This window comes from Amphibalanus amphitrite, unplaced genomic scaffold (assembly GCF_019059575.1).
Source record: "Amphibalanus amphitrite isolate SeventyFive unplaced genomic scaffold, NRLGWU_Aamphi_draft 002259F_arrow, whole genome shotgun sequence".
NCBI lineage: Eukaryota > Metazoa > Arthropoda > Thecostraca > Balanomorpha > Balanidae > Amphibalanus > Amphibalanus amphitrite.
The window spans coordinates 32,095-51,188 of record NW_024883744.1 but is presented as its reverse complement, the minus strand read 5'-3'; the positions used below and the strand labels follow the sequence as shown (position 1 = coordinate 51,188).

The 19,094-nt window shown below is 48.0% G+C and overlaps 2 protein-coding genes across 2 annotated transcripts; one reads left to right on the top strand and one right to left on the bottom strand.

The window, feature by feature from the left end:
• Nucleotides 1–10,450: 10,450 nt before the first annotated feature.
• LOC122376721 (ADP-ribosylation factor-related protein 1-like) lies at nt 10,451–18,109 on the bottom strand. The gene is made up of 6 exons (XM_043356658.1): nt 17,977–18,109; nt 14,110–14,224; nt 13,789–13,959; nt 13,338–13,419; nt 12,652–12,823; nt 10,451–11,635 (listed from the first exon to the last, which is right to left on the bottom strand). Exons 2-6 carry the CDS (start codon nt 14,200–14,202, stop codon nt 11,545–11,547), a joined length of 609 nt encoding a protein of 202 aa, XP_043212593.1. The 5' UTR covers nt 14,203–14,224; nt 17,977–18,109; the 3' UTR covers nt 10,451–11,544.
• On the top strand, nt 14,991–16,307 carry LOC122376722. Its single transcript, XM_043356659.1, has 4 exons — nt 14,991–15,038; nt 15,209–15,361; nt 15,659–15,778; nt 15,969–16,307. Exons 2-4 carry the CDS (start codon nt 15,350–15,352, stop codon nt 16,236–16,238), a joined length of 402 nt encoding a protein of 133 aa, XP_043212594.1. The 5' UTR covers nt 14,991–15,038; nt 15,209–15,349; the 3' UTR covers nt 16,239–16,307.
• Nucleotides 18,110–19,094: the final 985 nt, after the last annotated feature.

Below are 19,094 nucleotides of genomic sequence, written 5' to 3'. Positions count from 1 at the left end.
ATGCACCAATATGGACCTGCTGAGAGAAACAAATTATCTGTTAAGACAGCTGGACGAACCCTTCTTTTAACGATTGACCCACGATGACCTCAGTAGAAAAGACGGACAAAATTGTGGGTGGTCAAAAAGGGGAGAAATAGACAGCAGTCGCATATGATCAAATTTTAGCAAATCTTGGTGAACAACTCTACGGTCTAATTCTGGGAGAAACTGGTTCCCTTTGTCAGTCGAAACCAAACTCTACCTCGCGAGGCATGCTACCGACTCAGATTAGCAGACAATTATAGGCTAAAGGCAGGATGGGGAATTACTTGTGTTATGATTGAGCGCGCATCACTAAAACTTTGACATTGGCACCCCAAGCCTAGGAGAACAGTCATCTCATGTCAAACGTGGTGTGAAAAGCTACTGACAACTGTACTTACAAAGTTTTGGAGGGACACGCTGAAATTAATGAATTCAGATGATAAATCAGTAACATGCAACAATTCAAGTCATATTATTCCCAGTAACATCCGTTAGTTGATCTCTTTCTATTGACATGATCTATTGAACATGGAATTTCAATGTCAATGACCATTGACCCCTCAGGTCACACTAATCTCATATCTGGCCTTGGATGCTAGCAACAGTTTCAGACCAGTGCGGTTTCACTTAAAAGGGATATCCTGGAATTGAAATTTATAAGGCATCATTGAACATGACAAACTTTGTCAGATGGCGGAACAGATACAACAAAGGGCTGTCTATCGGATTGTCCTCTATCCGGGACAGCTACCTTGACTGAAATTATAATAGCAGGTTTGCCAGCAAAAGTACCCACTAGGTGAACAAATCAAATTACCATTAACACTGGAGAAATGGCAATGAGCGTACTATTGATTACACCAGTCTTTGCCGAGCCATCAATTAAGTTTAAAATTTAGCATCATTCTCCAATGGTCAGTTCCCCATTAGCTTATTGCAATTTACTGCTCCTGTCTCTGATTTGATATAGCCATTTCCCATTGCTGATGTCCCCCATTTGAATAATTGGATACCAAATTTGCCAAATCTGTATACCTTCAACACCATAGCAATCGGCAAACAGAGCTACCTTAAATTAGAACATCACAAGTTGATTGTCCATTGCAAATTAAATAAATCATCTGGACCAGTATGTCAATAAAAATCTGCATTATGAAATTGATTCTAAAAATCGGTTCAGTGGCATAACATGAAATCACATGATTTGGATTGTCTTTGAACCGAAATGCCGAATTGAGACTAATCCGGCGCACTACCTTAGAGTTCCCTTGATGCAAATACTTACGACCCCAGAGAAATTTGCGACAGCGTGGCGAGGGACGCCAGACAACAATCCACATAAAAAAAATATTCATGATCACAAATGATTGAGCACTACCGAGAATTCCTTCATTGAAACCACGGGGAACACAAGAGAGTCGAGTTGAAATTCCGACCAAAAGTTGGCGTGTCCAAGGTTAGACGATGATGTACCAACCCGCCGACGACACGATCTTATGACGTCATTACTGATCAACAAGTGTAAACACAGTCTGTTTCCTGGAATATGACGTCACTGAGTGAATATAGCAAGCTGCGGTGGAGACGTTTCGGCTGGTAGGCGTAAATATCGTGTAGATGAAAGGAATAGTAGATGGTCTGAGTATTTGGCGGCGCAGATTTCTCTATCCAATGATTTTTTTTTTCTGTTGTTCATGTCGCGGGTAACAATTGATTCGTACCGCGCAGCGGTGCGCACATGGACTGAAGGGATTCTACGGATCAGACAGGTAAGGAGATACAGAAGGAGTGACTTTGAAGTGGTCGATAGATATTGAACCGGAATTACACAAGGAGGAAAAGATCTAAGGATGGATGCTAGCCGACGAGGAGGTATGTTGCAACACTTTCATGTGTTTTTGACTCTGCTGATACGTCTAAGTCTGCTAGGATTGGAACCGTCTCACGTTACGGAAGAAGTAAGTAAATATGTTAGGCAGATATCAGAACAAAGAACGCCATACGACGCCCAAGCTGAGAGGTGAGTCAGAGAGAGAGAGAAACGGACGAGGGAGCACACCGCCGAAGGTGAGTGACAAATACGAAGATGATAGAGGAAAGGCGAGGAGTATACCGCCGGGATGAGGTAAGTGAAAGTCCACCGTCGGAAATATCGCAGCATGCATCATTCATGACGCTAACGCGCTTGAACACACATCTGCAGGACAGAATTCCACGGCGTCGGATAAAATTGCAGGATAGATTCAGTCATGGAGTCTTCGAGTCACACCGGTCAATGATTCAAAGGCGCCACTTGCGGGTGCCATGACTGCATGAGAGTACTGAGTAGGTACCTGTCTATGAGCCCGGTGAGACTGCGGTCGTCGGGGTAGCAGGCTTGTGTCCACCGGTTCGTTAGGTGAAAACGCGTAAGACGGTCTCTCACAGAAGGGCTGCAAGGGTCAGTAACCAACGTCCGGCCGCGGGATTTTAGTAGGGAAACAGAGATGTGCCGTGAGCGGCAGAGGTTGACGGACCAATCATAAGCCACCGAGGAACGCTAATAACTGACGCTACCCGCGTCGATCTTTAGACAAGTAATCGGGGTCAAATGATGTAGGTGTTCGAAGAGAGTGGGCCGGCAGAGATTGATTGAACCAATCACACCCTCGACGAACGCTAATAATGTAATCGCTACCTGCGTTGCACCTTTAGACAAGTAATCAGGGTCAAGTGATGTAGGTGTTCGAGGATATTGGGCCAGGGAGCCCAAGAGGTGCTAGGAAGAGCACACACAATTCCCATGTTGGAATGGGGCGCGATAAGTCGTTGGGAGGTAAGAGTAAGCTTAGATGAAATTTACACTAATCACGGAGTCTATTGAACAAATTGCGTTTATTGTCCCTGATATGTACCGCTGGAGGGAGTTAGAACAATTGCTGGGAGGGACTGAGAGGTCGACGCGGGATCAACTTTATTGTAGTGGGATGAGAGAGGTATGACAAAGAGAGTGAGTCTGAGGGAGATTGAGGTATGCGTCATATAGTGTAAGGACCAACGGGAGATCTAATCTCAGCATTGAGGGCGACATTAAATGAGGATGTACTCGATTATCTTTGGGATGATAGGCATAAGAAAGGGAGAGAATGGTGGGTAGCTATCAGGTATCAGATGGTGGCTTCAGGTTATGTCCTCAAGGGAGGCATCAAAATTATATGCTTTGGGGAGACTTCCGTGTCCCAAATTCCTTATGAGACAGATACCATCCTAGGCAGTGAAGACTATATGTTGACAAGCGACAAGCCAGCCTCATTATAAATATCGTTTGTGACGAGCCCCAGGCGCAAGGAACGGTGGCGGAAAGGAATCGGTCCGCTTGAAACCAACGGACCGACCAGCAATTGGAAATGGGTGTGTAATTACGTTTGAACAAGAGAGAAATCAAACAGCAAGAAAATCAACTCATTAATCAACCATTTGAGGATCTACCAGCCGAAAACACTCACCTGAGGTCGTTCCAGAGCACGGCGCAGGTCGGCAACCATCTCGGACAGAAAACACCCCCGATGAACGAAATTTTATTTAAACATATTTTTTTTGAAAACATACTCCCCACCGCTTCCGGACCCCCAGGGGGCACTCACCACAAAATCACAGAGCAATCACTACATAACCACTCACTTACGAGCCCACAAAGAGCGCGTTAGAGCCCCATTGTCTCTGTCGAGCAGCTCCCAGGATCGGTGACCCAAGCCGCCGGGTCACATCCAGGAAGTCGTTGTCGACACTCTGGACCACGCCTGGGATTGATACTCTCGACCCGGAACGTTTTCGCTTCACATCTTTGTCCCGCAATGTCTATAACCGATCGCGAACTGCAGCCTGATATTACCGGCCAACAAGAGAAAGGAGGCGAGTCGGTAACATCAGAACAAGCAGCCATATGTGAAGGCATTTATTGGCTTGTTTATTGGAACTTAACCAGCGAGTTGCTGGGGGGGGGGCGTTAAACGCCTCCACTTTTTTCGCCGGGCCATAGCATAAAAATGGCGCGCCGAAGGCGCGCCAAATTTTGGGTACCTGTAGGGAATTGATTGAAGTTTATTGTGACAAAGTTTCAAAAAAATCGGTCGGAAAATTTTTGAGATATCGAGGTTTTAGTGACGTCATGATTTATGAGTTTTCGACCAAAAACGGCATATGTTCAAAAAATCATATAAAATCACAGAATAGACATACAGACATGCCGTAAACGCCATTAGACTGCCAATACCATGAACAATCAAATGGCTATCTTCGATTATTGATTACCGTTCCGCATTTTCCAAAATCTTGAACTGAATCTTGGCAATTTCTCGTGACTTCTTCACGACCATGATACATGCATTTCTTAAATTGAACTTTTTGAGCCAAACACGTACACATTTGATAAAATGAATGTCACCATCGTGTTCTACGCCCCAAATTACCCATTAAACATGTGTCACAGGCTGCGAATATCAGTTTCGATTTTCGGGGATATGTGCTTACCCGGTTGACCTGACCTTGACCCTGACCTATGCTTGACTGACCCCTACATGGAGCTGACACTCTTGTAGGCCTTATATGATGGATTGTGCACCGTTTTGACCGAGTTATCGGCTGGGGGCGTTTAACGCCCCCCCCCCCCAGCAAACGGTGGGTGGCGGAATGCCCCAGCAACTGCCGGGTTAAGGGCACGTGTGTATGCGCTTGACATGCCTCAAGGCAAGGGTAAATCCGATGTTCGTGTTTGCGCTGTGGCGTGCGGGCGTCCTCCCACGCGCCGTGATATATTCCGAGCTCCAGTCATCTATCAGACGGGAGTCGTGATGTGGGCAGCATTACCGTGAGAAACGTGGCCAGGGTTTGACGTGGGTGACGGCCATGGCAAGGCCGCGCGAAACCAGTTATCAAATTCAGGAAGGCGGGTTTAAAATGGAGTATTTCAAATGCTACCGTCCAAGTCAGCATGTCGGCATATGTATGTTGATGTAATCGCAGACAGCAGTTACAAATGACATAAAACAAGCTCTCGCCCGCCTATTGAGCAAATATGTGCTCAGAGCTCCGGCGGACACACACACCAAGCAGGCGGACATGTAAAACCATCCTGAACATAGCAACGACTAGCATACATCCCCAGAACAAAGAGCAATCCACATCATCATTCAAAACGATGAAGAGATTTCCATGAGCAGTCGTTCCGCGGACACCGAAAGTTTCGACGACCATCCATCACATAATCCAAGAGGAAGTAACATCAGCAACCGAGAAAAGACGGGCTGAACAACGGTCCAAACACGCGATAGAGATGTTAGCCGTCGTCATCTACTCACATCCCGGGTCACTCCGTCCCACGGGGGTAACATAGCGAGAAGCCTAATGATGCTAAATGAATAGCCATTTCCCGTTACAACGCGCAGTCGACCGCTCAATGCATAACCTGTGTGGTGAGCGGCCACGAGTGGAAGAGATGAATTGTCCACTAATGGTACTCGTTCCCATGCTTTCTAATCCGGTGTGTGCCGAAGCGTTGATTGATAGTTTGAGATGTGCAATGACAAACAGAAACAAAACGCACCGATGCTGCCATCCGTTGAAGGGGTTTATGGGTAATTAATTATTCAAATACTACGGCCCGGCATGCGAAGATGGCTACCAACTTGTAGGCCTTCCAGGTACTGTCTATGTAGATAGTACCTACGGCTCAATGAAGAATGATTTGAAAAGCGGAGAAAGAGGGAACACGAGAGAGAGAGAGAGAGAGAGAGAGAGAGAGAGAGAGAGAGAGAGAGAGAGAGAGAGAGAGAGAGAAGAGAGAGAGAGAGGACGGTATGGAGGGAGGGAGGGAGAGAGGGAGGGAGGGAGGAAGGGAGGAAGGGAGGAAGGGAGGAAGAAAGAAAGAGAGGGTGCGAGAGAGGAATGGAGGGAGGGAGAGGGGGAGAGGGAGAGAGAGAGAGAGGAGAGAGGGGCGGGTGACTTATTCCGTCGTACTGAAAAGGAACGTGATAATATCGTGCGTGCGCCCGGTATCCGATACGGAACGGTATCGCCCCACCTGAAACCTTCAACGAAGCGGGAATGCAGCCAAACAGGACGGCCTTGATGCTGGCTTTTAAACCTGGATACACATCTGTGCAGTGCCGCGATTTAAATAACAAGTCTGAGCATTGACGTTACAAATAACAAAACGACTGGTGTCAAGATTAGTGGCGCCAGACGAACATAATGTCTTGAGAATTGTAATAGAAACAGCAAATAAGGTGGAGCTGACATGATATGCGAGGTATATAATACAATAGGGAGTTCTTATATCATCACTTTGAAGCCCTACTGAACAATTTTAGAGCATGATTCAACTTCTACGCTACAATTTGAAGGACATCATAGGTAAACGTAACGTTTACAAGGCAAACATTATAATTATTGGCGCCTGGCAAGAGCAAAGATTAGCATTTCCCCCTGCAACTGCAGCGGGGGGGAGGGAGGGGCAGAAGCTCCGTTCTGACGACCAGAACCAAATTGCAGACGAATGGCAGTAACTCCATGACACAGGATGTCAGGTACACCGGAAATTCATATAGATCCAAGGTTTTCTTGCACGAAAACATTCATGTATGCGTTCAGGGCTGTCAGCCTTCCAGCATGACGATGCGAGCAAGCTCCGTGGCGTTTTCATTTCAAGGCTCCATGGTCCTTCATCGTTTGCCAGCAATATTTGTGTATTTGTGTATTTGTGTATTGTGCCAAGCCAACCACAGACCCAGCCCAGCGGCCCATTTACAGTGGCAGTCATGCCCATAAAATATTTAAAAAAAAAAAAACACTACATACTACTACAAAGCACGATACATTGTCTCAGATGTAAGCACCCTGAGAACGAGCGAAATCACACACATCAGAATGGATGCAGTTCGACGGAGCCAACATATCTGCATTCGGAATTTTCTGTAGAAAATTGTTGCATAGCACAGGAATGCGAATGAAAAGTCCCGACTTTACAGTGTTCACTCTGCCGAATGCGACATGAAACAGTGCTGGCTGCCGAGAACGTCTGTTAGGGACCGCCAGACCAAACAGACTCAGAAGGTGAGGACAGTCGATCCGTCCATGGTGCAATCCCAAAACCAGGCGGAGATCGGCTTGAATAAAGCGCGATTTCAAAGAACACATGCCAAATCGAACAAGAAGCGTCTCATAACTCATGGGCAGGTCGCGACCGTGGGTGTTGGATGCCAGCCAAGACAAGAAGCGATGCTGCATGCGCTCGAGCCGCGCCAGATGTGTTACTGCTGCGCCACTCCACACAACGCTGCCATACTCAGCAATGGAGCGAACATGGGCATTGTACGCGGCGATCAGCGCACTATGGTCAAACAGCAAACTTGACCCGCCGGGGACACCGAGGCAGTTGGACACCTCGCATAATCATCCCCAACATTTTCTTGCATTTCCGCACGGTCACATCGACATGCTGAGCAAACGTAAGCTTCGCGTCCAATATAACACCCAGATCACGCACCTCATGACAGCGAGTAAGCTCATGACTATCCAGGCTGTATACGGCGCGAACAGGAGATGACTTGAGTGTAAATGTTATACACTGACATTTGCTCGTGTTGAGTTTTAGCTTCCAGGTTTTAGCCCAGCCACATAGTCGGTCTATATCCCTCTGTAGGGCGGCAACATCTTCAGTAGATTCTACGCGGTGGAAGAGCTTTACATCATCGGCATATAACAGACAATCAATATGAATGCAATATGAATGCAATTGCAAACCAAACAAAGGAAATTGCAAGACACGGTCACGGTGGCACGCATTGTGGTTTGGTCCATCTCCAGGCCTTCCGGCACCTAATAATCGCAGCCATTACACTGCAAGGACCCCGGTTCCCAGGCATCGCTTAGCCGGCCCGGACCGTAATTTACACGTGACCAACGAAAATTGTCCCGTTTAACGAGAGGATTGTAAAGGTTGAGTTGGCCTTGACCTGAGCCCACTGTTGAGCGTTTTAGGGTTGACAGGGGGTGTTTCCATGGGTGTCGTTTTGCATAGGCTTGGTAGGTCCCGAGCCCTAGCAACAATTTCAGAATTTTAACATTAACCCTATGGCGGTGCATGGTAAGAATGGCTTTGGTATCCCGAAATTAGCCATTAGAGCCCTAACAATAAATTTCGTAGTGACGCCCGTGGGTGTTTCCATAGGGACTGGATCGCGGATGGATCGCGCGTCTTTCTTCGCACTCCATACTGCGAAGGGCAAGAATGAGCTTTGGAACCCATTTGGTCTTTGTTGGCTGCATGCGACATTTACAGGAGCTTCTGCATTGAAAAGGCAGCGTCGAGAATGAGATGCTTCTCGACGCTGCTCGCTCTAATTTCAAACTAGACAAGCGATGCCCCTGGGACCAGGTGTCTGGGAATGCGCCCATGGCATGAGACGCTCCCCACCCCTGCAACATAATTCGCGCCTCGCTGCGTCTGTCTGCACAGTGCACACACAGACGGTGCACGGGGCACGCAAATAGCCCACCCCGTGCACAGCCGTCACCCCGACTTCCTGTCTAGCAGAGTACGGCATGTGTGACCTCTGCGGGGTTAGCAGTCTGACTCTGGGGCCTAGCAGTTGCCTGACCGAGCGACCGACCGGCCGACCGGACACGGCCTGACCTGCCGGTTCGGAACTGGGGCGCACCACGGCGCGGTCACCTACCTGCGATCAGCTGATCCCTCAGTCCAGAGCCGCTGCCTCCGGCGGGAAACGCGCTTCGTAAAATCGCACACCACGCTCACACACGCACATACACGCATATAATCGTCACTATCACTGAAAACACCATCTACTGAACGACGAATAGCCACTGCGACCCCGCGCACGCACCGCACCAACTTGGCAAGTCAGGCAATACAACGGGATCGTCGCCTTCGCCGGCCGGCCGCCGCCGCAGTCGGGCCGGGGTTGGTGGGGTTTATTGTTGGCGAGCGCGGCGGGAGGAGAGAGGAGGGGAGGGACAGAGTGTGGTGATCGTGTGAGGTGAGAAGCTGGGCCGGGGAGGTCAGAGAGCTGACCCGAGTGGAGTCGGTTGGATGCAGGAGAGTGAGCCATGCACTGCAGGGAAGGGATGGAACGGCATGTGCGGTGCCGGTGGAGTGGACGAACCGAACATCGAAAGGTTGCCGTAGGTCAGGGATGAGGTGCGTGAGGTCAACGCGCACGTGCAGACTGCCGAAGCATGTCGCGTGGAGGGCGGCATCACACTCATGGAAAGTTGGGAGGTGCATAGGCGCGGGAGCCGGGGGACAGTGGGGGCAGCTTGCCCCCCTCCCCAACTCTGGGGCCGTGGGGGGGGGGGGCGGTGCCCCCACAGCTTTGAGACAGAATACTACACTTTTTTTTGCAAATGTTTTCTTTTTTGTTGAAAAAGCCGAGGGGTGAAAAATAAGTGGCCTAAAACCGGTGAGAAAACTAAATTTGGGGGTACCCTAGGTTGATCTTTATTATGGTGTGCCCCCCCCCCCCCCCCAGTCGGAAAGTAGTTCCCGCGCCCCTGGGGAGGTGTGTTGTTAAGCGTATCAGTCAAATTCATTCACCTACAATTCCAGATGGTAGAAATGCCTGTTAAAATACCTAGATAAATAAATTAATTAAATTGATTCAAATATCCGGTGTGTTTCTGCATCAGTTCCATAAATAAGATATTAAAGAGTCGTTCGCTGGCGCCTCGCCGATTTTAGGGAACAGGGTGCTCCCGGCGTCAATTATCCCGAAAAAATAGCATGAAAAAATCGCCGGCCCGACGATTTTCAATTGTTCCTTTGACCTCCACCACTCATCAATAATCTCCACGTTTACATCAGACACACCTCTCAAACATCCGCTGGATGAGCATAAAGCAAGTCCCCTAAGTTTGACAAATCCTTTCCCAGTCAAGTCGGACTCCCAGACCCCCGATATCCCGGTACCACCGCAGCGCCACTGATGCGGCCCCGGCCCACCCACCCGGGCGCGGCAGCTCGAACCGGGCCGCTGCTCAGGTCGATCATCCACTATCGGTACGATCTGCGCTGCTATAATAGCCGAGTCGGAGTAAACAGGTCATCTGACGTCATTGGTTCTTGGGTGGACCCCGCTCCCGGTTAGGGCACAATAAACTTTCGCCACAGAGCTTCGATTAGTAGCCAGAATGGCGATCGGTGGATGGGTAGAAGATAAAGGTAACGGGCATGCCCCAATATGAATACTATTCACGATATTTATCTGCACGGAACTGGATAAAATATAGCATGCATCGTTCAGTATACTATATCGGTCATTTCACCCGGCCATCCCACCCGCCTTCCCCTCTCAAGTCTCAACCCAGTCACCACCAATCACCATCACTTCTCAGTATCGAAACGACTATCCAAAGGACACACACCAGCAGCCGTACAAAAATACATGTATTTTTCACATGCACATCTAACGACAGACCAACGTATCCATGTTATCAAACGTCGGTTCCTCGTGGCTTGCATTCTCCGTATAAATACAACGGTGAACGTACAGAATGCACGCTAAGAGCGCATTATCCTCCAGGGTCAGCTATGACGTGCCATTATCTGTTGGTGAACGATTGCACCATGTGCACCAGTGAGGTGATAGAAAGGCGGCGGCTTTTGAATCACTAAAATAACCCCGTGTCCCTCCAATAGCAATGTAAAGCTGGACCCCTTCCTTTACCAGACGACATAAAAGCGGGTTCCGTTCATATTTAGGTAAACAAAAATTATGACGATTATCAGATCATCGTAACGGATTGAGTTTGTGAAGCCCTATTAATGACGAGAATAAATAAGCCATTTTTTGCATTTTTGCTGGTACGATATCGAAGCATTCGCGAAATCCACGAAGTTCACAAAGAGAAACGCCAAGAGAATATACGGATGTACAAATACATACAAGCAGTCAATGTCATGCACGACAGTTACCCAGGTACGCTGGCGTATCTTTGTTACTTATGGAATAAATTGCATGCTTACGGTAACATGCCACAAGGTCCGCCGACCATGGCAAAACAAATATGTCCTAGTGCGCAGATAATTTCGAGGACAATAAAATAAATACTAACTCGAATTAAAACGAGCTCATGTCACTTATCATACGCATTGAACACCATGTGTTGGGCACAAACCAACTGAACGGTCACCAATACACAAAACGACAGTGAAACTAACGACGAGTGCATGCATGATGCACGTAATAACAACTCACCAGCATGAGATACAATACTGATTTGACGAACAGCACAAATCAGTGAATAAATATGCACATTAAAATATTTTCATTCATCTCTTCGCCACACACGAGCAGCCTTGCCTCCTTGAAAAAATCCACGCATGGCATTCACACACATGGAGACCGACGCACCCATACATACATATAGAATATTCCAAGCATACACCCATGGTTCACTCCAACCACATAGTTCAGTGTTTATAAATCATCCCTCCCCATATTCCCCGGTCCTCACGCCTCACTATGAGAAGTCTGCGTCCTTCGGAGGTCGGTTGGCCGCGTTTCGTTTGACACACTCCACCAGCCAGTCGATCCCCTCGTGGACGCCATCCCTGCAGAGGTGGCCGGGGTAGCCGCCCGTGGGGTACGGTCAGTTGGAGGAACATGAGGGGAGCAGCAACAGATGACTTTTACAGATATAATTTACCACCGTAAGGTCAGGTGGAGGAGAAGGTATGGGGGTGGATCAGGCAGTAGGGGTGAAACTTGTCCGACACATCGTGGTAGCTGTGCTGAGAATGTTGAAGACTTAATCGGTCCATAAATGAAAGCAGATGATCCTACAACAATACAGAAGACCAGTGAGATATCATTCGCCTATCAAATCAATTCAGACTGGCACAAGTAAATGTCGGACTGAGCTGCTGCCCGCTACGCCTTATCCCCCTACCGGGAAACACGGGAACTGTGCGAGACACGTAGAGCCATCTGGCTACGGTGAAATAGTTTCGAGCTTTCGACTGTAGAACGGCATGTGTATAAGAACTTAGCTCACAGCAGTAAAATGCAAACTTTCCTGTTTCAGCATACATCATCTATGTAGCATCACCAACTGCATCTAAATAAATACAAGATACACGTCACGTATATTACTGATGTAGTCATCAAAGCGAGGATAGATCCAAAGCATTCCGGAATCTCATCGGTGAACCTTCTGCTACCAGATGGCGGTTGCGCTCTCCAACCCTCTATCACCTCTCCCCACGGCAGCGCCCTATCTCTAGCCCCCCCCCCCTCCTCACATCCGTCCTCACTATCTTCAGAACAAACCCTTCCGCATCCCCTCACACGTCCTTTCCGGACTGGCGGTCACCCCACCAGACCACCGGTGAATGAGGGAAGGTCCATACCAGGACCTGTAAACCCTCTCCGAGGTGACTGTTTTGGAGGCGGGCGGACTGTCCCAACGGGGTAATCCGGTTCCACCGGGACGGTCCCGCCTCCGCGGCTCACTGTCAGTGGATCGCACAGCCTAATGTCTACACTCTATCCTATCATCCCACAGCTCTGCAATGGTCTCTTTAGGCCGAAAGAACCTAAAGTCCTAACAAAGCAAAACCCCACTCACCCGTGGAGCGCCGAGACGGGCATCACCATGCAGTCCCTGCGTCCGATCAGGTGGGCGCTCTGGTTGAAGATGGGCTTCACCTCCCGCACGCCCATACAGTCGGGAATATCCTGTTTGTTGGCCAGCACGAGCAGCGGCACGCCGATCAGGTGCTCCGAGCCGATCACTCGGTCTGAGGGCCGGGGAGGGGAAGGTCACAGGTCTGAGGTCAAAGGACGGGTCACATATGTAGAACAGCGGCACGCCGCTCAGGTGCTCCGAGCCGATCACTCGGTCTGAGGGCCGGGGAGGGGAGAGGTCACGGGTCAGAGGTCAAAGGAGGGGTCACATGTGTAGAACAGCGGCACGCCGATCAGGTGCTCCGAGCCGATCACTCGGTCTGAGGGCCGAGGAGGAAAGAAATCGGGACAAGAGTTCACCGATCGTTCAAGGTCATTGGGCGACATGTAGCAGGAATGCAAGAATACAGTAAATTTATCACTGTTGAACACTAGATGACAATACCAAATGAGAATGCCCTGTGTTTATGTTTTCAGAAAATACTCTAAGAGAATAATATAACAAATGAACCAAAAAGTCAATGATATCAAAAATCATGTTCACTGAACGTTGGCTCTGAAGTGTAGCAAATGGCAACACTAGAAATGTCAGTAAAAGTCCCTTTTCTATCGAGCGCCCTCACTCACCAAACACCTCTTTGGACTCGTCCATTCGCTCCCGGTCAGCCGAGTCCACCACGTAAATCACGGCGTGACACTCGGCGTAATACTGAAAACACAGACAAAGAGTCACGACGTAAATCACAGCGTGACACTCGGCGTAATACTGGAAACAGAGGCAACCGTCATACTCGGAGAAAGCGTTAAAAAGGCGATGCTCGCCGGCCGCGAACTCGCCACATGATGGAGTTAAATAACTTACATACATTTTCCTCGCTTGATCCGATTCTGATTTTATTGATAAAATATTTATGATCAGCCACTTGAAACCCCTAGCCCATTCCCACAGTCACACAGTGTCAATTCGGGACGTCCCAAACTTCTCATCAGCCCGTCGCACCGTGTACCGTCGGCCCGCTCCACCCTGTCCCACCTCGTCCCATCAGCCTGTCCCACCCCTCACATCAGCCGTTCCCACCTTGTCCCAGAGACTCTGGAGGTCCTCCTGGCCGCCCAGGTCCCAGAAGTTGATTCGGATTCCAGAGACATCCACCTGTCCAATATTCAGACCCACTGTGGTAGTGATCTTGGACGCGTTCAGACTCTTGTAGTCCTTCTTGAACTTTGTCTTGGCCGCCTCCAAGTAGGTCTGCGGTCAGGGAAGAACACTGTTAGATGTAACATGACAGAATGTGGCAGAGAATGCATGAACATTGGAAATAATAGACATGAAAATATAAAAAAAAAAACAGATCAGCGAACAAAGAAAACTCGGTCACCGAGCTTTATTATATCTTACCGACTTTCCAGCATTATCCAGTCCAAGGATGAGGAGGAAATAGTCATCTTTCTGCACCAGATGTTTGTACAACCCACTGAGAAGCGTATACATTGTGTTTAACGCTGGTCAGTGCCTGAGAAAGATCGTATTTTGTCAGAGGTCAAGCAAAAAGAGGTAAGCAAGCTGGGGACAAGATGAGAGGCTAAGCCTTAGATGAGCTTCTCGAGGAGGCAAATTTGTAAATATCACATTTATAAGCACTGCAGTATGTAGTAGGTAGCAAATCATACAATTGATAAAATATCGAACCGTTGATCACGCAACATATGCTACAGCATTCAGCAATAAGTTCATGCTCGTCCCAAGACTCTGTCATCCGACTACAATAGCAAGACATTCCGTTTTTGGCTTCCCATATGTTCCGCTGTCCCGTCGATATGTATTGAAGCTATGCTTATTATTCGTCTTCCCATATCGATGGAAAACAACAAAGAATCCCTCCTCCGTGGAACGACAGCACGTCTGCGACACCAACAAAAACTGGTCGACGGGTCAGTTCACTGTCCCCTCCCCCCGACCATACGCAAGGCGGAGGGAGGGGGCAGCTGGGGACACGGACCGATAACGCAGACTGAAGGTGGACCGCTCCTATCTCTGCACGGTCAAGAGCAAGGCCACAGAGGCGGGGGATCAGGAATGAAAAACAAAGAAAGCAAACGTGATAGAGCAGAGTGCAGACACTGGCGGAATTCATAATAGGTACAAGAGTTGAAAGGGTCGGAGCTCGGAACTAAAAATAGTCGGGGGAAAATATAAAATGATAACTAGGTGACTTTTACGCGGTGAAATGAGCTTTGCATTTTGTGTAGGTATCCAGAGTTCCTTTTGGCTATTCATTTGCGAAAAACACGACTACTATGACCCGTGACCGCTGCCACATGTTCAAAGTGCTCAGGAATTCCGTTTAAAGCACTACGATTTGTTTTAAGCTTTACAAATAATTTATGCCAATAGACTAGTAACCCGTGAGCCGTCTGTCCATCCTCTCTCGAGATCAATTGATACCATCCGGTGAACAAGACCCGTCCCTCTCATCTCGACGTGTGTGCCGTTTCAGGTTTGGCCGGTGGGACTGCAGGGTGGGACGGACCGCACCCACATCACTCGGCGTATAAAGGTGGCGGCAGGCGGCAGATGAGCCAGGCAGCTGAGGACAGCAACAGCCACGACAACAGGGTACCATCCACGCTCAGAGAAGATGAAGTGTGCGGTAAGGCACAGCCGTCGGAGATATTGATCAATTCTGCTTCAATATACTTTAGAGTGTTTGATGGTAGCTGCTCGTTGGCAAAGCTTCTCAGTTTTTGAGACAGTAATACTCGAACATCACTCATTTTAGTTCTCACAAATTACAATCAGCATTGCGGTATGACAAAATCATATTCACAAACCTCTTAGGAGCTGTTTCTACGTGTACCTACCAGCCGAGCTAGTGTCCTTTGTTGGAGAGCTGGCTAACTCCCCGCCACAAATCCCGCCCCCTGACACCCTGTACCGTCTGTTTCAGATTCTCCTGCTGTGTGCGGTAGCGGCGCGTACCCTGACCGCCTCCCCAATCACCAGTACTCTGTACACGGCCAACCCGGCCGACGGACTCTACTCGCTCAAAACGGGACTTCCTTACGCGGTGAGTGGCGGATGGAGGCCTGTTCGTGTGCATAGGCGGTATGCATGGGTATAAACAAAGTCGTTTTGTAGGAAACGTGCAATACTGATCGATCAAATGGCAATGTAACTCACTATTATAGAGGTACAATGATTCCAATAAAATAGTAACGCTCTTGCCCAGGTATTCACCGCCGTATTTCCTTCCACAGTTTCTCCGCAAGAGGCGCGATGTGAGCCCCGCGGAGACCCTCCGTCAGAGAAGGGAGCTGGATCAGGCCGCTGCCGAGACTGCCCTGTACTACAGCCCCCTGGCGTACTCCAACTTCGGGTACGCCGGTCTCGGGTACCCGCACATCTTCCGCAAGAAGAGGGATCTCGATCAGGTCGCCGCCGGCACCGATTTCTCCTTTTCTCGCTACTCCCGCCGGCAGTATATCAACCGTAATACGTATTCCTCGCGGAGATTTGGGTACTACTGATGTATGATAGAACGTGTAATGCCTACGCTGACTGAACTCGGATAAATACAGTTGACAATGCACAAAAAATGGGTTGATTGTACACTGCCAGGCAGGTTAGAGCATCTGTAGGGATGCTCAGACAGGACAAATAACTCATGATGGGGCCATGGGCTGGCACTTGTCAGCAACACAATCTTTTAACAAGGGGAGGATTTACTTATTGGTTGAGCCTACTTAAGGTTACTTTGTTTCAAAACACAAAACATCTATATCTCAAACAAAGACAGGCAAGAACCTTTTGCCAGCATCATCCTAGTTTTTCATGTCCCATGACTACCTATTTCAAACATCTGGATGAAGTTTGCCTTTTTTTACTGATTTTCTTTTCAACACCAGCTGAAACATGCTAGATCTTGTTTGCCTATATATTGCTGTAAACTTAATATTTGAGGCACTCCAAATCAATCAGCTCAAAATGTTGAATTCTGTGCATGATTTTCACTATGAGCTGAAGAAAAAAAAAACATTGATTTATTTAAACAAGGTTGAATGTTTGAATGGGCAGATTAACAGAGCAAGAGACCATGCTAAGCAGAGCTTGCTAGTTGCTGCCTGCTTAGTCTCAGACCAATACCTACTGCTCAATTGAACAACTATGGGTAACAGCAGAATTTAGAATTTGAAATACCAGAGCCTAATATCCTCATCAAATCAGGACACTGCCTGTCTGGCCCACCCAACTGACTTCAAGCTACAGCCGCTACCACATTACGCAGACCATCCCCATCAGCTCAAGCACCAGAACAACTTGATCTCATGCTCTATACCTAATTTAACCACAATTATAATGCTGGGGGATGTTTGAGACCCTGGGGAGAAGAGTAGGGATATGGATATTCAAAGCACCATTTTCAGTAAATGTGAGGATGAAGTCCTAGTAGATTAAAAACACAATCTAATCAAACAATACCTCAAGGCTCAAACCTACTACCTACCAATACCACATGGTAATTGGTACCACTCTGACTTCATCTTCACAGATTACATATACATTTTCAGTGGCGGATCCAGGGGGCATTTGGGGCAAAGCCCCAGCCCACTTCCCCCATAGCACCAGAAATTAAAGAAAGTTGATGCTTTTCTAGGATAAAATGAACACTTAAAAATTTTTATGGGAAAAAGCTGGTTTTGAAATGCACAGCAGTGCATAGGGAATCAAAATCTGATGAGTTTTTTTTAATTCTCAGGCTTTTTGGGGTATGCCCCCAACGACAGCATCCAACACCACCTCTCTGGAACTGCCAATGAGCATTTTCATAACAAAATTAGCACAAACTAACATCGTGAGACATGATAGGCTGAGCAATTCAAACAAAAAGAAACAAGTCGGATCGAGCCAAACCAAACCAAGCCACTCCGGCAAAACAAATTGGTGCAGTTCAGTGGAGTGACTCCACTGAACAACGCGAAGACGAACTACACGGTATTATTATAGCAGGCGTCTCACATGCTGCCACCGCTTGTGAAAAGTCGACGCCTGCTATAAGAATGCAAACTACACGCTCCTTGGTTGAAAAAAAAAACAGGTCAAAGTGTGACACCTTCTTTGCTACTACTAGGTACCGCGTAGGTACAGCACCCTGGCGGCTGGCTACCCTCTCAACGTTATAAGAAGATAAGATGTGTGGGACGACAAACATCAAATGCCAAATCATCAGCAGCATGGTAAAATCGGTAAAATCGTTAAACCACTCACCACACTCAGCTTTCAAGAAGAAAATCGTGCAGCTGCTGCTATACCAAGGCTATATTGCTCAAGATACCTATATTGCTAATTGCTATCCTATCTATGGTGTTCTATATACTCTGATTGCTATACCCAAGGCCCTAAATACACAGCTATACCCTTTACCCTTTACCTGTCACTTTACTCACGCCTATTCATAAATATCAGTGACAGCTCAAAACTGCTGGCAGTGCGAATCTACGCGAATAGAAACGTCAGTTTTACTTACTAGCAGAAAATATTCTCAATATTTTATGTTTAGAACACTTTTCTCTTTCAACTGCGCCATGCTTTTATCTCTACCATGTCATATTTGAAACAAAACAGAAGAGAACGGCTTACTAATTTTTAAACGGAGGTGGGGAAATGCAGTTCAGTGGGAAATACAAATACGACCCATAACTGATACCAACACTCGACTAAGGTTCCCCCAAGGTACTCCTGTCGCAGACATAGGCGGCGGAGCGGGGAGGGCACCGGGGCACCGTGCCCATCTTTGATTTTGACATTTTAACATTAGCCCTATGGGCGTTGCATTGAAAGAATGGGACCAAAAGTCGGCAGTGCCCCCCCCCCCTTGATTGAAGGTGTTCCGCCGCTACTGGTCGCAGAATGAACTTTTTTCTGAAACTGACGAATGAAGGTTCAGCAGCCATATTATAAGACTGTACATAATATTTCAAAGCCTACATGGATTTGATCCAACAGACAGAGAGTACCACTCAACACAACTCTCATCTACCGAGCCTCTCAAGTCGGGGGCCGTCCACCATCAGCTCGATGGGGGGGGGGGGGGAGGGCGGTACCATTTCCTCGGGGTTCCAAAATTGAACAATTTCATCGTTTCCATTGCGTAGAATGAAAGCTTAACAACTGATAGGGATAGTTGCCTTTAAACTGCACTTGCAGAGATAGCCTTTGCTGCCTTGCTGGAAGGATGTCCTCACTCCTCCAATCAGTGAAATCATTCCACGTTCGACGCAACACGGGTGAGCATCAATCTCATGCTGCCCATGGGTGCTGATAACCGAACTTCATTTTGACAATATTTTGATAACCTCGGAGATCAGAGCACTTGAAGCAAGATA